The sequence below is a fragment of the Ciona robusta genome, chromosome 2 (genome assembly GCF_009617815.1).
Source record: "Ciona robusta chromosome 2, ASM961781v2".
NCBI classification, from domain to species: Eukaryota; Metazoa; Chordata; class Ascidiacea; order Phlebobranchia; family Cionidae; genus Ciona; species Ciona robusta.
The window spans coordinates 1,998,104-2,021,546 of record NC_143236.1 but is presented as its reverse complement, the minus strand read 5'-3'; the positions used below and the strand labels follow the sequence as shown (position 1 = coordinate 2,021,546).

Here is a 23,443-nt window from a genome sequence, read left to right as displayed (position 1 = left end):
TTAAATTTGCAACGTCATTGCTATGACTCATACGTCATATGATTCAGCCATTTTGAACACATTATAGAAATAGTATATTCTGTAGTCTAATGAACATTTCATAAACCAAATAAATTAAAAAACTATTTCTTTGTATAAACCATTGTTAATACATATTCATATATTAGCATTGTGTAAACACTTTCGGAATTTGTTTCAAATTATCCACTGTTGACAAAGAAATATTTTTAAAGTGCATGGAAAGAGTGGCAGAACACAAGACAACAAACTGGTGTATATATTTTTATTACCATGAAAATGAGTTGACACCAACAAAGCTTTAAAGCACATGCCGCCACAATTTGACTAACTGTCTCCTCTAAGTCAACTGAAAGTATGTCGGAACAACAATGAAAAGATAAAAGATAATGCAATTGCACAACAAGAACAATTGAAGGAGAAAATTATTCAAGAGTCAACTGGAATGAAAGTTTTTTTTCTTTTTTTACAAGTAACACATGCACCATATTTCCCTGTAAGAAGGTAAAGTTTTATATAGATTACTACAAACAGTTTGATCGAAAATACGGCTTTGGTGTTGCTAAAAACCCTTGGCAAGTGAAAAATATAACAGAGATACCTTATGCATATACGTTACACACACCAAGCAATTCAGATTAGCATTGGCAATTGAAAGTTAGAGTTAACTACTGTTTTTAATTTATCAGCATAAAATCCATTGTAGTATGCCTTGGCTGTCCAATACTGCATATAGCATGCTCTATACTTTTGTGCAGATATAAATATATTAGGTATGTACAACATACCAATGTAAATAACATTTTGTATATACACTGTACAGTTAAAATTAAAAAAAATAAGTTTGACAAATTAAATAAACACAACAGGTCAGAAATACTTTTACTGCTGAAGGTTTTATGTTAGTAATGTTATTCTCAAACTTTAGAAGCCTACAGACTGTACATACAGCATCAGTTTATCACAGCCCTTTATCGAGAGAATAGTTATGCAGATTTAGTCAAGTAAGTCATATAGTTAGTTTGTGCGAAAGCGGCTGCAAAATTAATTAAGTTTAATTCGGAAATTGAGGCAGAAAGCTTGGTAATTGCCTTAAAGTCCTATATTGATAAGATCACAGCACAGGCAACAATTATCTATATGTATGTGTGGAACCAACGCTTTAAATAATAACTTAGACAGTGAACTGCATGCCAGGAAAAGTTAACAACTAAAGTAAGAAAAGTTTGCTATTTTTACTGGTGGGTTAGTTGCCACACGATAACATGGCTCATCTGAGTCGTGCTTTGAATCCCTGAATTCGAGGCTTTCATATCTTCAGGTGAAATCGCAACTAAATCTCCTTTTCTGAAATCCACATAACCCTCTCCTCCACTAAGCACCAGTGTACCTGGATCGGAGTTGTCGGGCTGCTTTGGTGTGGATAGTCCAACTGAACCATTGGCAGTATTGGGCTGAGTGACGCAACCTAAATTGCATAGTGTTATACAACACACATAAAAAACAGTAAAAAATGTATTTTGATTTTAAACTGTTTCATTTTAAATTTTAAACTAAAGGGGTTTTAAACTGATTAATATAAAATTTTGTTGAATATAATGAATGTAACTTACTTTATCCTCATGACAGTCGTTATAACACAGAAAACGACAGTCTTAAAACACAGATGTTCATACACCTCGTGCTAGCTTACGAGTTATCATGTATAATACTTTGTGGGTGATTAATACAAACTACATTTACAGTAAAAGGAATCCAAACTCACCCGGTACTGCCACAAAGAACTTGACAGCATCTCGGTAACCATGGAAACTGAGTTGAGCGTTAGCCATCGAACAGTATGGAATAAAAGTTCCAGGGGTGATCTTATCACTGAGTGGATCTTTATAAACACGAACAACTCCACCAGGTCTATCTGATGCACGTGATGATGACAACACAGCACTTGATGCTTGGTTGCTCTTTGCACCTGTTTGTGCAATGGTGGTTCAACATTTATACAAAATACTTTTGTTTTAGTATCTTTTTTGCCACATACATTTTTACCAAATGATTTTATTTATTAGTTATAATATCTGAAAAGAGATTTCCTGGCAAGAATTCAATCTTACTGGTACAGTTTCCATCTCAATGCAACTTTCAACTCTAAATGTAACTTTAAACTTACTTCTAACTGTCATTATTGAAACCTCGCTATACTAAATTGGCTGCAATTATTTTACGATCTAAATTATCCTGAACCAAGAAAACATTAAATTCAAATTCATTGACCTCTTTTCTTTAATAATTTCAACTTGAAAATTCTGCCAGCTCTTTTTCTCAGCTGTTTTGCATTTGAACTGTCTGATCTGACATAAGGATTCTCCTCATGACAGGAACACAAGTCTGCACCTACTGCTTCGTTAGCTGTGATCATTTTACCACACAGAACGCAATCTATCTTGGGCACATCACATCTCAGCAACATTCTCTGGCACCTCACACTATACAACCTTCTTTCCAGAGAAGCATGTTTCTGCTGGTACTTCCTTTCTGCTTTCATTAGGTTTATTCTTTAATTTTATCATATTTAATTGTGAATTTTAAGCAAAGTTTTGCAAGGAAGCATGGGCTATTAAATGTATTTCTGAAAGAATGCATGATTTTCAATTTGGGGCCGTGTATAAGTAGCTCCATGACCACTTCCACTTTTAGTAATTTCAATGAAAGAGCTAAAGAAGTTGTAAGAATTAAAATGTGAGATTTTCAATTTGGGGTCCACCAAAATAAGTAGCTCAATGTTAATATTATATTAAACTTAGTTACCTTCAGATAATGGAACAGACATAACAACTCCATTACCAGTTCCAATCCATAACCGATTCTGGGAGATCATCAAAGCAGTTATTCTGTGAAATTAAGTGTTTTCAAAATTTAGCAGTTCAATATGACACACCAAGTCAGTACACAAACATTCAAAAAAATGTATTTATATAAAAAAATGATTCAATTTAAGTTTAAAACTAATACTGGTGTATGATTTCTCTTTAAATGTAAGCAATATCATCTTATTTTTACCAAACCAAAAAATCATGCGTACATGGTTGCAAATATTACAAAACTGCAAATAAAACAAGTTTAAAATATGTTCCAGAAACTTTTCCACTTACCTCACAAACGAAAATCCAAGTTTTCCCGACCCAAGTACTTTGCTAACGTAAGGTTCAATATCAACATCCTGCAGATGTTGTAGTGTCCGTGCATGGTAAAGTCGAACTGTGGAATCCAATCTAATGGACACCCAAACCCCATCTCCTGCCCAAGCCAACTGTCGAACCTGGGATTCTCTTCGCGGATGGGCATCAAATGATTTCTAAGTAATTTTTAAAGATTATTTTTAAAACGAGTTCTGAAATTAACATTTTTTTTAATGCTAAAAAGAAATTGCAAAAATAATTACAGCTGAAATTAAACATAGTTTAAACAGAAGAATATAACTGTATCACATTTTATCATTATGCCCAAAGGCCCCAAACGCTCCGGACTGAACATTTTGAGATCCAATCATGTTTTTTCGTTTTTTTGTAAAATATTTATTCAGTTATTAACCTCTTGAAATTTTTAAAATTACTATACAATATACTTAACTAAAAGTACCAACCAAACGTATGTTGAACTGTTAACCATCTAACTTTAAAATTATAAACATTTTTATTGTTACATTTCTCTGGTAATAAACAAATCAGACCTAAAACCAAACATCTTTACAGAGCTTAGCAGCATGCACAAATCTAAATACAGCAGAGGCGAGCATTCAGGGAGTAAACAGAAAAAACAGCCACTAATATAAAAACATTCTTCGAAAAAAATATGTTTAAATATTATAATGTAAAAGTAGAAACAGAAATTGGTTTTTCCCTTCACTTTAATTTTGTACGCTGCTGTTCATAAATATTCCTTATTACACACACTATACTTATATGTTACTGTCATACTTACCACTACTTTCATTGTCTTTGGTTCAACAATATGAATTCTGTTGCGATAACCACACCATACATGGTCATACACCACACTCATGCATCTGATGGAGTGGTGGGGACGACCTAGGTCTAATAGGTAATAACTTGACAGATCCCACACACCATCTGTAATAAATATGCAAGGTAACTGTATTCACAAAAATTAAGTTTGGCTAGGAAGAGTATGCTTAATCATATCAAACACATACATTAACCATTTAATGAAATATCAAGGTAAAAATGGTTGGGATTTTTTTTAAATGAAGTCAAATGACCCTCAATTGTTTAAGAAACCGAAATAAAAGTTTTGTTTTCACTTTAGAAGTTGATCATACCAGTATCTCTTCTGAAGATGGCCACTGTACCATCAGCGAGGGCTGCAAGGGCTCTTCCTTTCAAATGAACAATCGATAAAACTGAATCTTTTAGTCTGATTTGGTGCAAACATCTTCTCCAGTTGCTGATGGCAGAGTGAACATAGACACTGTAGGAAAACAACTTTAAGTGAAACATGATTCTGGTCATAACGACTGTTATTTTACCACCGAGACCACACAGGGATAAAGCAAGTTGCATTCATTTATTCTTTTAAGCCATTTCACAAGTTTCTGATTTTTATACAAATGTACAACACAACAAAAAATGTTTAAATTTTTTTTCTAAATCGTTCATAGCCTAAAGCGGTAACCCAAAATGACAACCACAATTCACAGGGTTTCAAAGAATCAAGTTTAAAAAGTTATCCATTAAATTGTGTATTGCTTACTATCCATTCTGAGCACCCATCCACACAGTAGGTTGAAGACTTGCCAATCTTGTGCCATCAGGAGAGGAGTTGTCACATTTAGTTGGCGACTCATCAGTGCCACCATCATTAACTGGATTTTCAATAGTTGGGGTTTTGATTTTTTCAATTCCACCAATCTGAAAAATAGATTGGAATATAGTCTATGAATGATATTTAATTACGAAGAAGGGAAGAGAATAGCTATAAATATAACATCTATATCCGAAACGGGAGGTATTACAAAATGATTGCACCAATATGTATATAATAGTTAGGGCTATTGTCTTCCTTAGGCAATAAAAATATACCAACGTTCGGTACTCATTTTTCAAACAAAATATGCATTTTTGATACGAGTTTATGTATTGAGAGATAAATAGTATGTTTTATCGTCATCACATATGGTTAATAATAATTTGTGTAATTGTTCATGTGCACACCTTAGGGCTTGAAGACACTGGGCTGGTATCATTTTTCTCTTCATTTAAAAACTTTTTTTGCCCTGGAAAATACAATTTGTATTATGAACGGCAAATAGCTAAAAAGAAAAATTCCTCAGTAAATCTTTAAACTAAAAATTGTATTAACTAATATGTACAATTTAACATTAACATATGTGTCACACACACGGTCAAAATAAAACTAAGAAAAACAGCATAATACTTAAAATAACTTTAAAAAAAAGTTAATATAAAAATTTTTTTTTTTTTTTTAAATCTAATTTAAAACGAAACACATTTTTCATTCCAAAATCTCACCTTCTACTCTTACAAGGTTGGTTGCATCGGAAGACACAAGATCCTCTGTGGCTTCCACTCCAACCTCCTGGGAGCTTGATGATGTTGGGAACTGAGATCCAAGTTCTGTGGGAGATTGCGTCATCCCGAGCATGCTGCTGTCACCTGGGGAAGCAACAACTTATTTGACAGGTGCAGTTTTAAGGACATATTGGTGCTACTAAAGTTGGTACGAATAAAATAAAAATGGTTACATTTATTATGGTTTATTGAGCACGTTAGCGGTCATATAGATTCTTTTTCGTCGAACAGTTTCTTTGTTGTTGTTGTTATTGTTGTTTTTTTGCGTGACTTTTTTCCACATTTATCTCTTAATTCTAGCATTTATTCTTTACGAAACAAAGAGAATAACAATGGTCACATTTATTATGGTTTATTTTGAAATTTTTGTAAGGGAATAATACAAAAAGCCCAGTGTCAACTATTCTATCATGTAAGTACAAGGTAGAAGATGTGGCAAACCATGGAACCTGGTATTTTGGGAGTTGTTGGCACATAACCCTAACACCAAGAGTGCAACCACATGAATTTCACATGACACAAAGTATGTCACTTTCTCTAAGGTAGGGGGTTTTCTCTACTGTAATCGAAAGGACAAATAAATTATTACTATTATGTATGCACTATTCAATTACATATATTCAACTATACTGGTATTCCAGACTTCATAATCACGCACCGAACAACTGCAAGACTCACTTAAGACCCCGAATACTATTTAAATTGGAACAAATACACAATGTCATATATATGTTAGTTGCAAACATACCTGCACTGCTGTACATTGAATCAACTTCAAGCGAATCAGATAAAGAATAATCTTCTTCCAGTGCCCCTAATATTTAAATTATCAGTAAGAAACATATATATAACCAATAGTTGTACAATAGAAGCACCTAATAATATTTAATCATTTTATAATGATTTTCATAATTCATACCATTACTTTTTTGTACTCCTTTACTTTACTCTCCCGTGGCCCGAAAACAACATTCGCTAAACACGGGTGTTCATACACCTCGTGCCAGTTTCTGAGTGAAGTATATTACTTTGTGGGTGATTATTTTGGGGAAATTTTCCTTTTTTTGTGTGTGTGGCTGATAATTTGGACAACTCATTAGTGACCACTGGCACTGGGTTAGGGCAATTTCCGTTAAGTGTAAACAAAACACACAGGTAAAAACAAAACCAAAATTGCAAGCAATCTTCCACTAACCTGGTACACTGGTAACACAGAGAACATGTGTGTCGCTGCTTCCAATAGAAAACTGATCCAGATATTTATTCGGTTCTCTTGCATCCATCACGCTCACTTTACTTCCTCCGAAAACTCCGTTACTCGACCGAGTGTCGCCCGATATTATCCACACGAAGGAGCTAAGTGCTCCTCGTCGTTTCTCGTCAAACTTAAAGCTCTGGGTTTGAGTTTCAAGTTCCTGGATTGAGTATTTGGGAAAGTTTTATTTTATAACAGTTATTTTGGGAAAAGTTTTATTTTATATTCTTTTTAAATCCCATTTTTACTTGTTATCTGCTAATTGCTATATGCACTTAGGATAACTGTCTTATACCCTGTTTACATGACGGTTTAAATCGGATTCGAATCCGACTCATCGATCCGCTACTCTCGTTTTCGGCGAAGAGAAAAAGGCGAGTCGGATTGAAGCCTACCGATCCTCAATCCGCTCAGACTAGTGGTTTACGGGTCGGATTTAGCGATCGAGTTGGATTGAACAATCGGAAATGTTGATGTTCAGGACTTGTTATACAGTTAACGTGGTGTTTTTGCACCGAATATTGTAGTAGCAGAGTGCGTGTACATCTGGCAACAAATTCCCATGAATTAACATGACAAATTAATTAAATTTTACCCGACAAATGCAGATTTTGCTGTTTGAAATAGGTAAAAACCAGCTTTTTATAGTCTACAAGCAAAATTTGTGCTACTGAAGAATTTTCCAACCACATGCGTATTGCCTAATCTGTAACGATACCTAAATATAGTACCACAATATTGTTGGGAGCATTCTTCACCAGTACTTCAAATTTTACTACCCTATAGAGGAGATAGACCACCAATATTTGCAAGGGCATTTGCTTGTACATGTACCAGTCAAGTAACACAATAATCAGAGTAGTAGTTTACAGTCAAACTACTTTTTCTATTATGAATTGTCTTGGAAGATTGTTCAACACATTTGGCAGCAAAAGAACAACAAAAGTTATGCATTGAATTCAAAATGGTGGAGTGACTGAAGTGATGGAAGATTAAATAATGCAGATGAGAAAAAGGTTAGTATGCCTGGATGGACTTTAGTGCATTCATTAAAACTTACACTTATATTTCAGGAACCATCAACACCACGAGAAGAATGAAGTTTTACTGATGGTTTAACAAGCTAATATGTTTATGTTTTATTATGATCGATTATGAGACAGAAACGCTGCTTTATTTAATAATGTCAGAGCTTTATTGCTACTTCCTTCGAAAAACATCATTAAAACAGTGTTTGTGATGAAAAAGCCATTCTGACTTCTTTGTCAAAGTGTATTTGGTTGTCTGTATAAAGTATGTGGTATGATACCAAAACTTTTATGTCTGAATAAACTTCTGTTTTATGCAGATTAACATGTGGCTTTACTGTTTTGTATATTTTGCTTTTGTTAATAATTTATTGTTGCAGTACCTACTACCAATAAATTAAACAAATAAAACCATTCATTTGACACATGTCATACTTGTTAAAAGCATAGGACTAAAACTTAGCACATTTTTGTGGAACTCAGCTAGCAGAAACACAATATGTTTTAGTATGTTTATGAGAGGATCAGCATTGTCTGAATTAATAGCAACAACCTAACTAAAGTATGTCAGGACATAAATAACAGTACTTTGGAATTTTAGATAAACCAGTTCAGTAGATTAAAATAAAGCACATATGCACTTAAAGGCTGCTGATTGTTATATTTCAAGCTATACTGATAACCTATTGCGGGTAATAAAGTTACTGGCGACTACAAACGCTTCGGTCCCCATTTCAGTTTCAATCCGATTGAAACGCGCCATGTAAATATGACGTTTTAGCGGATCGGATTTGAAATTTGTGTGACGTCACATCAAGTCGGATTGAATTCAAATCCAATCCGATCATGTAAACAGGGTATTAGTTTCAGCTGAACTTATCAATACACAAATTGACATACAAGTTTTGCACCATGGGTGGAACTACTGGTATATGGGGAGTTTGTAAAGTCAGTATGCACTTTCATTTATGTTGACAGACAGGTGCGCAGCCAGGGGGGGTTAGGGGGTCGCGACCCATCCCCTACTAAACCCCCCAAAAAAATTTTTAAATCAAAAATAAATTTTATTAAAACAATTTTTTATTAAAACCCGCCTCTTATTTTTTTTCTGGCTGCGCCACTGTTGACAGACATGTTTCAGTATAACATCCACAAGGTTAATATGAATGACTTAACGTAGAAAGTGACATCGTGTTAGCATTAATACAGGCTTGGACCGAATGGACCGTTCTTATTTTGCGTCTGAACAATTTCATCAATAAACATAAAAAATGTATTAGAACAATACATAGTGACTATTCCAACACTCTGTATAAGAACAGCCCCCCCCCCTCTCCGCCCATGCAGAAAAACACAATAATATTGCAAATCTGACATCAAAGAAAGGAACAAACTAAAAATTCAATCCCAACCCCACCTCCTCGAGGTCCACCACATCATTCTGATCTCCATTCTCCTCCGATTGCTCCGTCTCCTCCCTCTCCTTCACCGTGTCCAACTCCTTCCCATCATAAAAGATGCTCGATGTCCCGACGATTGATCCTCCGTCTCTTGTTCGACCATCAGCAATGTTCACGGCAGTCGCGCACCATATCTGAGGGGGGGAATTTTTTTCCCCAAATTTGGGATTTACAGATGATAGAGAAACACATTTCAAGACATTTATTAAGGTGCTAAAGTTTAGTTTAGTAACTAAACGAATGTTTAAGACACAAAGAAAGTTCACAAAGACGGTTAAATAGAAATAAAGACAAAGGAATAAACTTAACAAAAGGTAGACACAAGAAAAGCGAATTCTGTACATCACCCTGCTCCGTACAATCATCAATTGATCTTTTTTAGTTTTTTTTATATATGGCTATTAATTTGGACAACCCATTAGTGACCACTGGGTTGGAGCAATTGCTGTTAAATATCTTGCCCAAGAACACATACGCTCACAATGGTCACAGCGCCATGAGCGGCATAAATATGTGAAACAAAGAAACCATGTCATAGTTAAATGAGTATAAACACATCATTATCCAACTTATGTATAAATATTTGAAAATAATTGAATATCGGAAAAATTACTCAAAGTGGTTATCATCATATCTACCTCGGTAGGAAAGGGTAAATACAGGAGTTTTGTTTGATTAAGCAACCACTATGTTACATAATGTGACTTGTCTTATGATGTTTGGTGAAATATAAGTATTGACTTAGGGTGGTACCTTACATAGTTAATATTTGCACTATTACAGACAAAGAAACTTGAGATTAACTCAGATTTTAACCATCAAGTTTAAACTAAGGATTAAATAAAAAATGTGTTTTAAATTTATGTAATGGTTCTGTCTGTGGAGTTCACACATTTTATAATATAAAACGCATTTAGGTGCGCAAAGTATGACGCATAAGCATCCACACAGCAAGTCTTCTGCTAAATACCTGACACCTGATATCAGCCTACAATACATACTGTACAGTGATGGGTAAATTTAGGAAATTAAAAAATACGACAAAATGGACAAGAAATAAATAATTCCGACTCTGTGTTAATATTTTATTATATATTTATTATTTGCTTCAACATCTCAATCTCTATGTTGAATGTTACGCTTGAGTGATTCAGTGTTTTTATATAAGCTGAGTTTGTGTGCAAAGGTGTCATTTTAATATTACATGCATTGGACCAAGAGGTCTTGCTATTTGGTGCGACCTTGAGTGACCTTTTAGTCAGTTTTCTCTCTGCATTTTTATATGAATGTAACTTACTTTATCCTCGCCTGGCCGGAAAATGACAGTCGTTATAATACAGGTGTTCATACACCTCGTGCCAACTTACGAGTTACCATGCTTTTTAGGTTATTATTTTTTATTATTTTTATGTATGGCTAACAATTTGGATAACCCATTAGTGACCACTGGGTTGAAGCAATTGCCCTTATGTGTCTTGCCCAAGGACACATACATATGCCCGCAATGGTAGCAGCGACGAGCCTTGAGCCCATTACCTCTGGGTTACATGCGCAGGATATATATCGCATTAAAGTAGCTACCTTCATATTGGAGTTGGTATCAACCATAGGCCCACAATATACAGGAACTGGAACCGTGCGCGAACCTTCTTTAGGTGATGCTGGACTGTTGGGAAGACTCCATCCACAAGCCTGGAGTATATTGAGGGTTGAAAAGTTTGTTTATTATTTGGGTATAACAAAAAAATGGAATTTAGTGGTGTTGTATTTTTTTTTATTTGTCCAAGTTTTATTGGGTTTGGAAAATGACAACCAACAAAAAACATTAAAAAGAAAAACATTTGTCAGTAAAGAAAACATATGTCAGTAGAATTAGTTTCGTTGATTTTTTGGGCTGTCACAAGCGAATGGTAAAGAATAGAGAGATTATTTTAGCAAAAAGGTGCGTTTATGACTGAAAAGGTTTTTACACAAATGTTCGTAAACGGTAAATTGATATAAAATACCCAACCTGGAATCTTGCAGTGTCGTTTACACGTGGCTGGTATTTGGTTGTATCTCGGGTTCCACTGTATAAAGAGTTATGTTAATAAAAAATAATTCAACAAACAGAAATTATATACTTAAATAAAAAAATACTAGTTTTGTAAATACTGTTTAACATTTAGAGAACAAATTTAGTTATAAATAAGAAATTACATGCCGAACATGCTAATTTCAAACATAATGAGAACCGCATAGTTTTTGATTAACTATAAATAGAAATTATGAGGTTATACCATGAGGTTTGATATGAACATGCGATGTTAAGTTTAATAAATCAATAAAAAGGTTGCTGCAGAATGCATTGCTGTTAAGGGGGAAAGAAGTGGGGTTTTTGTATTTTTGTGCAATAGCTAGAGAATTGGCATAAAATCATTGTTATTGCTGTATGGGTGCTCTGTAACGCTGTGGTGATATATAAGATTTTTGCAAGTATTGCAGAACAGTATTCAAAACGTTTGGCTTATAAAACAAAGGTAAAAAAACATTACCGTATATTTTATAAAAAATTTGTAAATTTCACCCAGTTAAATGCAAGTAAGATAATAGTGAAGAATCACAAGATCAATTAGAATGAAACACGTCAAAACAAGACTAATGACACAGGGGCGAACAGAAGCAAAGTAAATGATTTTTTAACAGCTTATCTGGTACAAAAACATCTATTTCCGACGTTAGAGGCGTTTTTATACCAGATGAGCCGCTAAAAATGATTTACATTTTGCTTGGTAGCAGAAGTAACAGAACAGAAGCAAAGTAAATGCTTACGAGACATCCATGTTTACTTGCCTAGTAAGCCACCTGTAGATGATTGACAGCAAGGTGAAGTGAAAGGATTGATTTAGTGTTCGCAAAGTTAATAGATATATTACAGACGATCAAAGTCCGGTTAATGATTTGGTAGTTTATAATCCAGAATCAACTAGTTTAATCTAGTTCAAATACAAGCAACATTGCAGTTTCAAACCATGTTTAGTGGTAGTGTTCTCTATCGGGATTTTTGCACACTTTGATGAAAATGCATAAAAATGTGAACAAAATACGTAGAGAACACTGCTGAACTAATATATATAATAGGGTGGGGGAAGATAGGACACCTTTTTCATTCTATTTTTTCGGCAAATTTGGTAGTAGACAAAGAAAAAAAGAATTATAAGACCGTATCGTTACAACTGCCAGAGACTGTTTTTTTTAATTGTTTAAATCAGGATATGCGCCGCCAGAAGTGTCCCATCCTTCCCACCCTACTACATGATATACTAAATATAAATCAACTCAATAAGACCCAAAACTCAAGAATAATAAGAATGCTCTATGTTAAAAAGGGTTTGATAAATATGAGTGGCATTCCTCACATGCTAAACCTGCTCTTTGTTGCTGCTTCATGTTTTAAATGCGGCAAACGCCGATCCACTCTGTAATGTTTCAAGTTTAAAGTTTTCACACACTCTAAAAACAGCCAGCGAAGTGGAAAATCACCTCAAGTTTCACAAAATTCAATTGCAATTTGCAAATTACAATTTTGTGGCTTTACATGTGGGGTAAAACTAATAGAGAGCACAATGGTGGTTAAATTTAGGGTCGGAAATTTTTATAAAAAAAAGTGATATATTTTATTTTTAAATTTTGTACAAAATAATTGATTACAATTTAGTAGGTTTAAGAATTTAAATATTAAAAACTATTGACTAGTGTAATTTTTGGAAATCTTACAGTGATGCACATTATTTTTTGTCTTTCCTTTTACTGGGTTAGTGTAAACACTGTAAGCTGGTCACGACCACACTCACGGCAACGCATGGCCACCACTTACCCTATCTCCTCATTAAACAGTAAGCTCTTCTTAGCCATAAACTTAACACTATGTTTAAAGATATAGGTGAGGGTAGAATGTGAGGTGCAGGCAAAAGGTGGAAATTTATAGTTAAAGCCAAATGCATGGTGTGAAGTTTAAAGGTAATATTTACTTGGTGGTATTTAATGCAATACATTGAAAAATAGAATTTTAACACTGCCCATACAAGCATAAGCAAATACACTGACAAAAATCTGCTAGAGTGCAAACACAAGACTTGAGCAGACAGAAAACTGAGATACAAGCCTAAAAAATCTGCTAGCACCGAAAGTATGTAATAAAAATTACAAAGCTGCTATATCACGATCTTCAGTTAAGCTACAAACTTTAAAACTAAATAGAAATTTCATAGGCTGACCACAAATTCATATCATATGCTACAAAAACGGCATTTATAAATACCCTTTCACATAAACATAACTATATATTGAAACAATTTTAATAAATAGAAAATATGATGAATCCAACTTACTCTTCTCTTAGTGTGTCGATGGTGGGTGATCGACCATATAAGGACATGGAGCTGCTCTTTGAACGAGGCATCACTTTGGATGTTGGAGCGTTATACGACATCTGGATGTTGAGATCGTTGGAGGAGCTGATCGAGCGTCTCCCGTGGCGACCAGGGTACGGTTCCAGTTGGCTGGGTACAGGTTGGGGTGGGGAGGGGGCAGGCTCCGAACTGTTGGACGTGAAGAGTCGGCTGAAACTGGAGCAGAAAATAAGGGTTTTAATATAAAGTGTAAGATTGTGGTGGAGAAAGGTTGAGAACTAAAAACTTTTATAGATAAAAAAATGAACAAATAGAATAATATGAATTTCATAATAGAATTAATAAAGTGCATTTTTAAACCAAGACAATCATTTAAACATAATTTCCATTTCATATCTTTAAAAAAAATGCTTTACAGACACGCATATTTAACTAAAAACTCAAAATGAAAAAAACATACAAATTAAAAATGTTTGATTTGCTCTTTATCTTGGGTTGAGAAACTTCCGGATGATTTCTCGATGCTCGAAGAGTTTCCGTCCACCTCACCGCCTCTTGAAGCTCCATCAGACGCTCCTTATATTGGTTCCTCTCCATCAGCACACGGGCCATCTCAACACGAGTGAAACGCTTGCGCTGAGATAATGGCAAGGCTTCCTACAATTATGAGAATTATGAAAAAAAGGAATTTTATTATGACGGTTGCGTGGTGTTTTGTGTTTTGTAAACTTAAAAATCGTTAAAATCTTTAGCGGTTTAAAAAATTACAAATTTTATATAATGTAGGTTACTAGATACTAGGAAGTGATTTAAGAATGTACCATTCCTGTTTAAAAAAATGATTAGAAATTCAATAAGATTTTTTGAATGCAAAAAACAAAAAATTTTTACAAAAAGCAGTCTACAATTTTTTTAAAATGATACTATTTTACAAATTTAGAAGTCATTTTGCCAAATAACTGAATTCCATTAAATTAAAATAATCTTACTCACCTCCTCATCACTTTGCTTGGATGTTGAGTTCCTCATTCCATCTTTCCCAACATTATCAAGTTCATGTTGGAGTTTCGCGAGTTGCTTTTCAAACTCAGCAAGTCTCTTCTGTAAATCTTCTTTTGCTTTCTCGGAAGCCTCCAACTCCTCCCTGGAACAAATACCGATGTCAACAGAAAATTAAATCTGTGATGAGCTTAGGGATGCACATTACAGAATTTCGAATCCATGAGATTCGAATCCTTTTGTATTCGAATTTTACAACTCATAATCCAACAAGGCTACTATGAAAGAGTCAATAAACTGACTTATGTGGGTAAAATTATTTATTCTTATAAATATAAAAAGATTCGAAATTCTAGATTCGAAATAAAGTATTCTAGGATTTCTTAGAATACCTAATTATTCTGTAATGTGCATCCCTAGTGGAGCTCAACCACTAACGTCAGTTTTCAAACATTAAATTACCAGAGGAGCTCAATCAGACCTAAAACATGAGTGCCAGCAACAACTTATACCACAGAAAATTAAATTTGGGCAGAAAAAAAGGAATCAAAATTCTAAGATGTTCGTAGGATCAATAGAGTGGGTAAATACAATTAAATGAATGAAAGTTAGTTTCTTACTTGTATAGATTACAGTGTTTTGATTCAACAGTAGATTTGACAATATTTTTTTTGAATTAGAAATAATATACCAGCTCAGTTTAAAAGTTTTTTTACTATAAAGCTACACGGATAACAATTGCTGCATGTTGCTTTTATAGGTAGAAGTGAAGTATTTTCCTAACAATCATATAACATATCCTGAATAAAGGCACTTACTTAAGGATAGTGTGTTGGGTTGTGAGCTGATCAACTTGTTGTATCAAGTCATCCTTAACAACATTCAGTGCATTCTTAGTAGCAAGCAGTTTAGTATTCTCATGTAGGAGGTTCTCCACTTCCTTGCTCATCCCTGTGTTGACACAACACTTGTAGTTACATGTAACATAAATAAGAAGAGATTCTACACACCAAAATTATGTGTACTTATTAGTCATTCTTGTTATATAGGACTAGACACACAAATATTGGGATAAAGTGACATAATGTGCTTGAAAAGTGTATCACCCCAGTTTGCAATTAAAAAAGTAAGTTTACTGTTATTTTTAACAAGGTGTTGGCTGTTTTATGGTCATATTATTTGAGTGTATGAGTATATTGTACCTATATTCTATCTTTTTTTAATTATAAAAAAATAATTTAATGAATATATATAAATAATATATATATAATAAATACACATATGAAAAAAATAAATTTTGGGGACACATCAAAAGATCAAATACAATGCAGACAATATGAAATATTCAGCACTTCATATTTTGAGTAATAAGCTGTGGTTTTACATGCATAACACTGTGTATTGCACATGGTTACACAACTTGTACTACTACTAGTAATATATTTATAAACAGACAACAATACACGGATAACAATTGCTGCACATGTAGCATACCACTGTACTCAGTAAAGTTGTTATCTTGTACGAGGCATCCAGAGAATGGGTTATTTGGTTCATACATGTCTGTTCCAAATTGTAAGCAGCACAAAAAGAACAAAAAATAAGTGACTTCTAATTGCTTCTAACAGCAGCATATTGACATTTAAATAAATTACAAAACTGTACCAACAATTCCCAGTGGTGTGATTGGACTTAACTGATCTGTTTGACATGTGAAAAAATTCTAAAGACTTTTTATTACACATGTAATAAGGACTAACAGGCTTACGTTTGAATTAATTTATACAATATACACATCGTTTAACTAAATTAGCTTTCACACCAGGTACAACCAGTGAAATACTATTAACGGCAGTGTGTCTAGCATTATAGCATATGTAATGTTTGTTACTTCTGCTACCAGGTCTAATGTAAATATTCCTTTAGCTGCTAATCTGGTATAAAGCATGGTGTATTTCCATGTTGGAAATACAAAGCATGGTGTATTTCCAACATTTTGCCTGCCATCCAGCAAGACTCTCTTGCCCATATAGCAGACAAAACAGCTGAAACATGCTTTGTTTTTATACCAAACGAGCTGCTAAAAAAATAATTATGTTATATTTGATTGAATTCTTGGAAACTAAAGTGTTAATTTATTAAACAGAGTAAAATGTTACCAAGAATATCAGCTCCTTCATCAACATCTCCAAGATCTTGTTTCGACAACTCAGCGTAAAGTGAGCTTTCATTGACTGTGGTTTCAAATGCGGCATTCTCAATCCCAGTGCTGCAGAACATAATGCTTTTGTTATGCATATTATGAAAAGTAAGGTGTGCATAAAAAAATATTTTTTTTAAAAGATTATACTGGATATAACTGTAATATGGAACATCATATTCATATAATACTATGAGCATTTCAATCAATGTATAAAGTTATGCCCAACAACAAATATCCATAAAATCTAAACCCCCACCTTTCCAACTCTGGCTTATCCGATGTGTAATCTCCACTGCCATCCAGTGGTGTGTTTTCAAGATCAAACTCTCCGTTTTGCAACATAACTTTCACCTCGTCACTCACCCAACCTGCCCCCTCACTCTCTCCTGACGGGGATCCCACATCTGTGACGTCACAATGGAAATTGTTACTGTTTGAATTATGTATAGAAGTATGTAAGGTTTACGTTTACAATGGGATATTTTTAGTGTAACAATGTGATTCGCTTACTACTAGAGTTTATGGGCTAAAATTAAGAATGTTAATACTTAGTACTTGGTGGTACTAAATGTCGATCATTGTTTTTGCAAAGTAAAAAAAAATTGGATTATTAAAAGCATACTTTGCCTTTTTTAAAAGTAAAAAGTAAAAAACTGTGGACATCAAAATTAAAGCAAAGATTTTACACGAAAGGCAAAATTACTTAACATGAATTCAATCAAATTACATAAACACTGTAGGAACAAAATTAGCACAAGGATTGCTTCCTAATTAAACCAATCTGATTTGCAATGCTAAAATTAAGTCAGGAAATCAAATGCGGCTCAGATAAAACAAGGAGAGTTATTGTAGGGCTGTTTTTATATGCTTAACAATTCGTATAGTGGGCATGGGAATATGGTATGGGACGATATCGTACGACTTTGTCATGACGTATGACGTAAGGCGGCATGAATAATTGAAACCTCATTGATTATGCTGGGAAGATGCAATGCAATTGGAGGGGCAGAAAAAACTAACAGCTTCCATATCTTACAGCAGTGTAATTACACACATGGTTGATTAACTGACATGCTGGGCAGGGCTGGGTTTGAAACTTAGAAATAGGAATTTCCAAAGTGTTGAAATTAATTGGTTGTGCTAGCTGTTTGAATTTGCAAGGCTGGTTTAACTCTATATTTGAATTAAATAACAAAAATCTCGCTCTTTAACCTTGTCCAATACTTTCTTTGGCAACCCCCTGTACTTCATGTCGAACTGTTTCATTTATTAAAGCCACATTTAAATCCAGAGCGTCAGTTTCTGTTGGTTCTGTGGTTTGTTGTACTTTGCTCCCCACACAAGCCACTTGCTCTTTATAAAGGTTAGCTGCTTGGCTGATTGTTTGTTTAGTCATAGTCATCTGATGCAATGATTTCTCGTGCAACTTTTTCACTGCCCTGGCTGGTACTTGAGCTTGAGGTGTTTGCGTTTGGTTGGTTAACTTCTTTTTCCCCACTTTGTAAGTTCAAGGTAAAAAATGCCATATCAAAAATGAAAATTTGTGAAGTGACTGGTATGTATACATTGAGTTTTGTTGTTAAAATTAGTATAGAGAGAGTGCATGGCTAATTGGCTATGTAATACTTAACATGAATCAATACATTATCTGTTATAGTAAAAAATAGCATACCATCAATTGCATCAAATCAACTGTATTCATAGTATCTGTATATATATATGCTTTTTACATTATGTTTTAAATTACAGCTCAATGAAATAAGCCATGAAGGTAATAAAAATTATACTATCAGCATACAGCCCGACCATGATAAAGAACTTTCCCAACCTGGTTGTATGTTTTAATTTACAACACCTATAGGCCTATAGTATTGGTTCTTATTTTTACAAGTAAAGGTTTTCATCTTACCCATTACTTCATGAGGAGGTTGCTCCTCATTGGATGTTGGTTGGGAAGATTTGTCCTCAGATGAAGATGGAGTGCTCGGGGTGATTGGAAGAGACTTTGGAATTTCGTCCTAAAGGAAACAAAATTCAATATGAAATAACTGGAACTGACTTTAGAACTTTTTTCTGGAGGAAAAAGGATTCGAAAATTAAAATCTTCGAAAATTAAAATCTAAAATTTGTATTTTTTTCAATATATATACCTTGATGCTAATGTTTGAGCGCTCAGCATTGGGTGTTGATGCGTAATCAGGCCGTGTTGCGATAGGGGTGAGGACAACGTTCTGATTGTTATCCGATGCAGAGAATGGAGGAAACTCGGATGATCCGGAAGGTGATGGGGTTGCAACACTGCGTGGAAACTCCTTCCTGTAAATTTAGTTGATTGTCACAAAAAAAGTATATATGTGAGAAGAAATTCATTTTGTATAAATTTATCTCTTTCTCTCTGGTGTTGAGGTCCTACAACATGGCATACTGTAAATTTATTAATATGTACCATAATATTTACCATTGCATATTGGGAACATATTATACTATCTACTATGTGTATGTGTCTCTTTCTGGGTTAAATTATAGACTGTATTTGTATGTTGTATGTAAACTTCCATTAGTCCTTAATTAAAAGTTGATTAAGCACAACTGACAACACCATTGGATTAAAGTAGGTCAGATTAAGCAAATGATTTCAGTTCTAAATGTTAAATAAATAAGCAACTAAATAGGCAAGTCAACAAAAATGGTTATATATTACATTACATATACTTAGTAATGTAGTAAGCCTTAAAACAAAATTTGCAATGGTGTAAGCCTAAATATAATATGTATATATATATATAGATATATATATTTATTTATTTTTCATTTTAAAATGTATTTTTCAAAAACATTAAAAACTGAACTAATGACTAGAAAACATGTGGCTTGCAATGTATTTTAAAATGGGTCTGTTTGATTATTCATCACATCAATAGTAAAACTGCCAATAAATTTCGAACCAGTACATCAATTGTAAACAAGATCTTCCCCTACTCCCAATAGACCACTTCACCACCAGAACACAAATTAATTAATAAAATTTAACGAATGCAGCAAAGTAAACAATACAATCTCATGCTGAGTTACCTGTACCAAGGGAGATAGCTTGGAAATAAAAAAATATGTCAAGTTAAAACATACTGGAAGCAGTTTACTTGTTGAGCAGTCATTGAATAGGCTAGTATAGGCGTGACTGTGTATGTAATTAACAAGGTTTAAATAAATCCCTTTTTAATGGGAACTATCCAATTACAAGCACAGTTCGATTGCACTCATGATTAACAATGTGAGTCCCTTTAAGTATTGTGTGCTGTGTATCAAATTATGTATCAACTTAACAATGCAGTGACCTGGAACTAAGTTTTAGGTTATCCTTACAAGAGTTCCACTTAGCATTTACACCCAAAACATGTTTTTCACTACAATATTATTTCTCACACTTCACACAGCAGACAAACAAAGTGCTTTATGTATTCGATTAAAACGTATAGACACATACTTGTTTGGACTTTGTGAGAATTCATTATATGATGATTGCTGCTGAAGAACCTTGGTCTTCTCAATATGTTCCATGTATGACTGGATCATCTAAAAAAAACATCAGGATTTAAATTATTGAAACACTTTTCCTCCTTTTATCAAAAGCGTGACATAGGCAGCTGATAATAAACTAAAAAATAAAAGCAGAAGAATAATTTTAATTGAATCTTACATGAATTCTGTTAAAATTCTGTTATGTTGGCCCATGCAGATTGGAAAACCAATAAATTGATTTTTTCAAAACATAAGTTCAGTTCATGTAAAAGAATTACCTCAGTGTGGCGTTCATGAAGTATTGTGTATTCTCTCTTAAGGTCAGCTTCTCTTTCTTGAAGTCTTTCAACTGAAAAAGTAACATATTTATACACTCAACATACAAGTATATGTATATTATAATTACTATATTTATGACAGATTTTTTTAACATATAAATACTGTAGGTCTAGGGTATAAGGAATTTAGAAATGTTATTATATATGAAAACATAAAAATAGAAAACTTCCGTTACAATTCCACTATCTTAACAAAAACAGTTACATGTATACCAGATAATTAATTACCTTGATCTGTGTAATTTTTGCATTTAAGTTCTAAATGTCGCGTAGCAGTTTCAAGAGCATCAGCTTTTGCACGGATTTCTCTCGTTGCAGCTTCATTCACGTCCTCACTTTCCATTAACTGCTGTTCAGCGTGTCTTCGTAGTTGTCTTTCACGCTCATATTGTGTTGCTAACTGCTCGTTGTCATCTTTCAGCATCTCCACTTCAACAGCATTGGCTGGGGCAAGGAGGAGAATATTTGTTTTATTTTTGGAAAATACTGAAACTAGGAGCTAAATTTAATCACAGTAGAGGTGTTGAAATGGCAGATATGAGCAAGATATGCTTTATATGTCTTGTCCCAACACATATATACCTTATGGACAGTTTTTGACATGCTACACCAGACTATAATTTTAAAAATAAAGGTGAACTGTTTTTGAATCTGTTTAAATGCAAAAGAAACCAAAGCTTGTATAATTGTACTAATACTAATTAGAGCGATGATAAAATGCATGTCCTGTGTTATTTGGTGCATGCTTTTTACAAAGTATAGATTATTGCTTGGTAAGTCGCTGTAAGCATAAAATATCAAATAACATTTATTATTTATTATTATTAATCATGAAATGCATGTGTAATAAACAAACAGCTTTCAAGATTCTGTTAACGCTTACTTTAAAGGTAGTTTTAGATTTACTACCAGTAAGAGCACAAGATGAAGCTTCAATGCTTACACATTGTAAATGAGATAAGGAAAAGGGATATTCATAATTTATGAATGGGAAAGAAAGAGAACAAGCAAATCCAATTTTACACCTTTACTATAGCTCTATGTGCAGTGTGTAAAATATAATATTTGGAAACAGATGCTTAGCAATGCAATATATGATCAATACATCTACCCTATATCAGGAGTGTATATTATGATGAGAGGTACAAGTAGGGGATTATTACATCAACATTACACATATATATATTACAGGTTGTCACCTTACAATATTAATACCAGCTGGTAAATAAAGGAGAAATCCAATACATTCATTGATATATTCATTATTAAATTTTTAATTAAGACATTTTAAACTTTCAAAACATGTAAATTACCCAAAAGCTTAGCCCACTGTATATTTTCATGTTGAATTCTAAAGTCTATCGTATTTTTACCACTTCCAGGATATACTTTAACATTTAAGTCTCATTAAAACACCATATTCTTACCATTGCACTCGGACAAGGAACGGTCCAAAGTTTCCAATATTGTGACAATAAGTGGCATGAGTTCTTTTATAACCTCCTCCCCATATGTTCCCATCATTCGCTTGAATTCACCATACACACTGTTCGCCATTGCTTGCACCTGCAGATGTAATGGTTAAGTTATATTTTGTTGTGGGATTTCAACTTTTTGCATGCACTTGCAGAACAACAGTTTTGACACCCATCACCCAACGTATAGTAAATACATCAATATTACAGCCTTACAGGACATATTATATACATAGTATTTTTTACAATGCTGCTACATTATTAAAGTGTCTCATACTATGCATTTTTGAACAAGTTACCCAAAGGATCATCTAAAATAAATTGCATGTTTCCATGCTATTCTTAACTTACAACACAAAGTATTTTTTTTAGAAATTATCAAATAAGATTCACTATGTTACAACAACATTCACAACAATAACAGAATATACCATCACCTGTACCGGCAGTTCCGGGCTGGGCAGCTAATTTATAAAAATTGTTAATAAAAATTAGGAAATAAAACGTAAATAACAAATGCATTTTATTTTACAAAATCTTGATTATATATATATATATTAATATTAAGATACCTTTTCAGAATTGAGACCATTGTTGATGTCTTGGTCTGATGAGTACAGAATTTCACTTTCTTGGTACATTTTGCCACACTTCAGTTGTATAATGTTGGTGACTTCTTTAGTTCTTTAATCTACAGATTTTTACTTTTTTCAGAGTTTTATGGTTCTAGTCCAAGCATTGAAGCATTCTACTCTCTTAGTCCACCAGTTATTTCTTAAATATCCACCTTCATCTACTGACAAACGTGACTACTTTACTTCGAAATACGTCAGCAGAAACCACCAGGCAAAACTATACCACTGCTGTGTATCAATGTTTATAAAAAGTTACACTACCATGAACAAAAAAGGGAAGACGGATAACTTAACACACGAACCAAAGGCGCAAATGCCGACCAAAAAACAACAGCGCACCCACAGAAAAGCTTTGCAAATGTATAAAAGAAGAACAACCTCAACCTTTCTATTGTCTCAAGACGGTGTGATTGTCTCAAGTGTATATGTATAATGAACGATTGTATCGCGCGATTGTCTTCGTTCCGTATGAATGATTAGCAAAAAAAGAAAAAAAGAAAAGTCTCGTGGTTCAAA

General features: G+C 33.7%; 1 protein-coding gene and 1 long non-coding RNA gene across 19 annotated transcripts; one reads left to right on the top strand and one right to left on the bottom strand.

The window, feature by feature from the left end:
- Positions 1 to 269: 269 nt before the first annotated feature.
- LOC149739971 (C-Jun-amino-terminal kinase-interacting protein 4-like) lies at positions 270 to 23,339 on the bottom strand. Of its 18 annotated transcripts, none has more exons than XM_089873115.1 (34): positions 22,865 to 23,339; positions 22,730 to 22,756; positions 22,245 to 22,383; positions 21,046 to 21,261; positions 20,758 to 20,828; positions 20,445 to 20,533; positions 20,033 to 20,050; positions 19,111 to 19,276; positions 18,870 to 18,978; positions 18,173 to 18,457; positions 17,217 to 17,364; positions 16,917 to 17,026; positions 16,252 to 16,320; positions 15,576 to 15,708; positions 14,752 to 14,902; positions 14,219 to 14,415; positions 13,738 to 13,974; positions 13,224 to 13,271; positions 12,766 to 12,825; positions 12,179 to 12,211; positions 11,379 to 11,436; positions 10,949 to 11,059; positions 9,325 to 9,501; positions 6,820 to 7,039; positions 6,373 to 6,438; positions 5,565 to 5,708; positions 5,247 to 5,308; positions 4,786 to 4,943; positions 4,355 to 4,503; positions 3,997 to 4,145; positions 3,168 to 3,370; positions 2,824 to 2,906; positions 1,784 to 1,987; positions 270 to 1,486 (listed from the first exon to the last, which is right to left on the bottom strand). In XM_089873115.1, the coding sequence occupies exons 1-34, from the start codon at positions 22,931 to 22,933 to the stop codon at positions 1,254 to 1,256; spliced, it is 4,392 nt and encodes a 1,463-aa protein (XP_089729241.1). In that variant the 5' UTR covers positions 22,934 to 23,339; the 3' UTR covers positions 270 to 1,253. The 18 variants fall into 18 exon arrangements, with proteins under 18 accessions (XP_089729241.1, XP_089729245.1, XP_089729243.1 ...); XM_089873119.1 differs by having other exon boundaries at positions 12,200 to 12,211; XM_089873117.1 differs by having other exon boundaries at positions 12,775 to 12,825.
- LOC149739972 (uncharacterized) lies at positions 7,217 to 8,321 on the top strand. Its single transcript, XR_016384456.1, has 2 exons — positions 7,217 to 7,895; positions 7,953 to 8,321. It is a non-coding gene; the product is annotated as an uncharacterized LOC149739972 (long non-coding RNA).
- Positions 23,340 to 23,443: the final 104 nt, after the last annotated feature.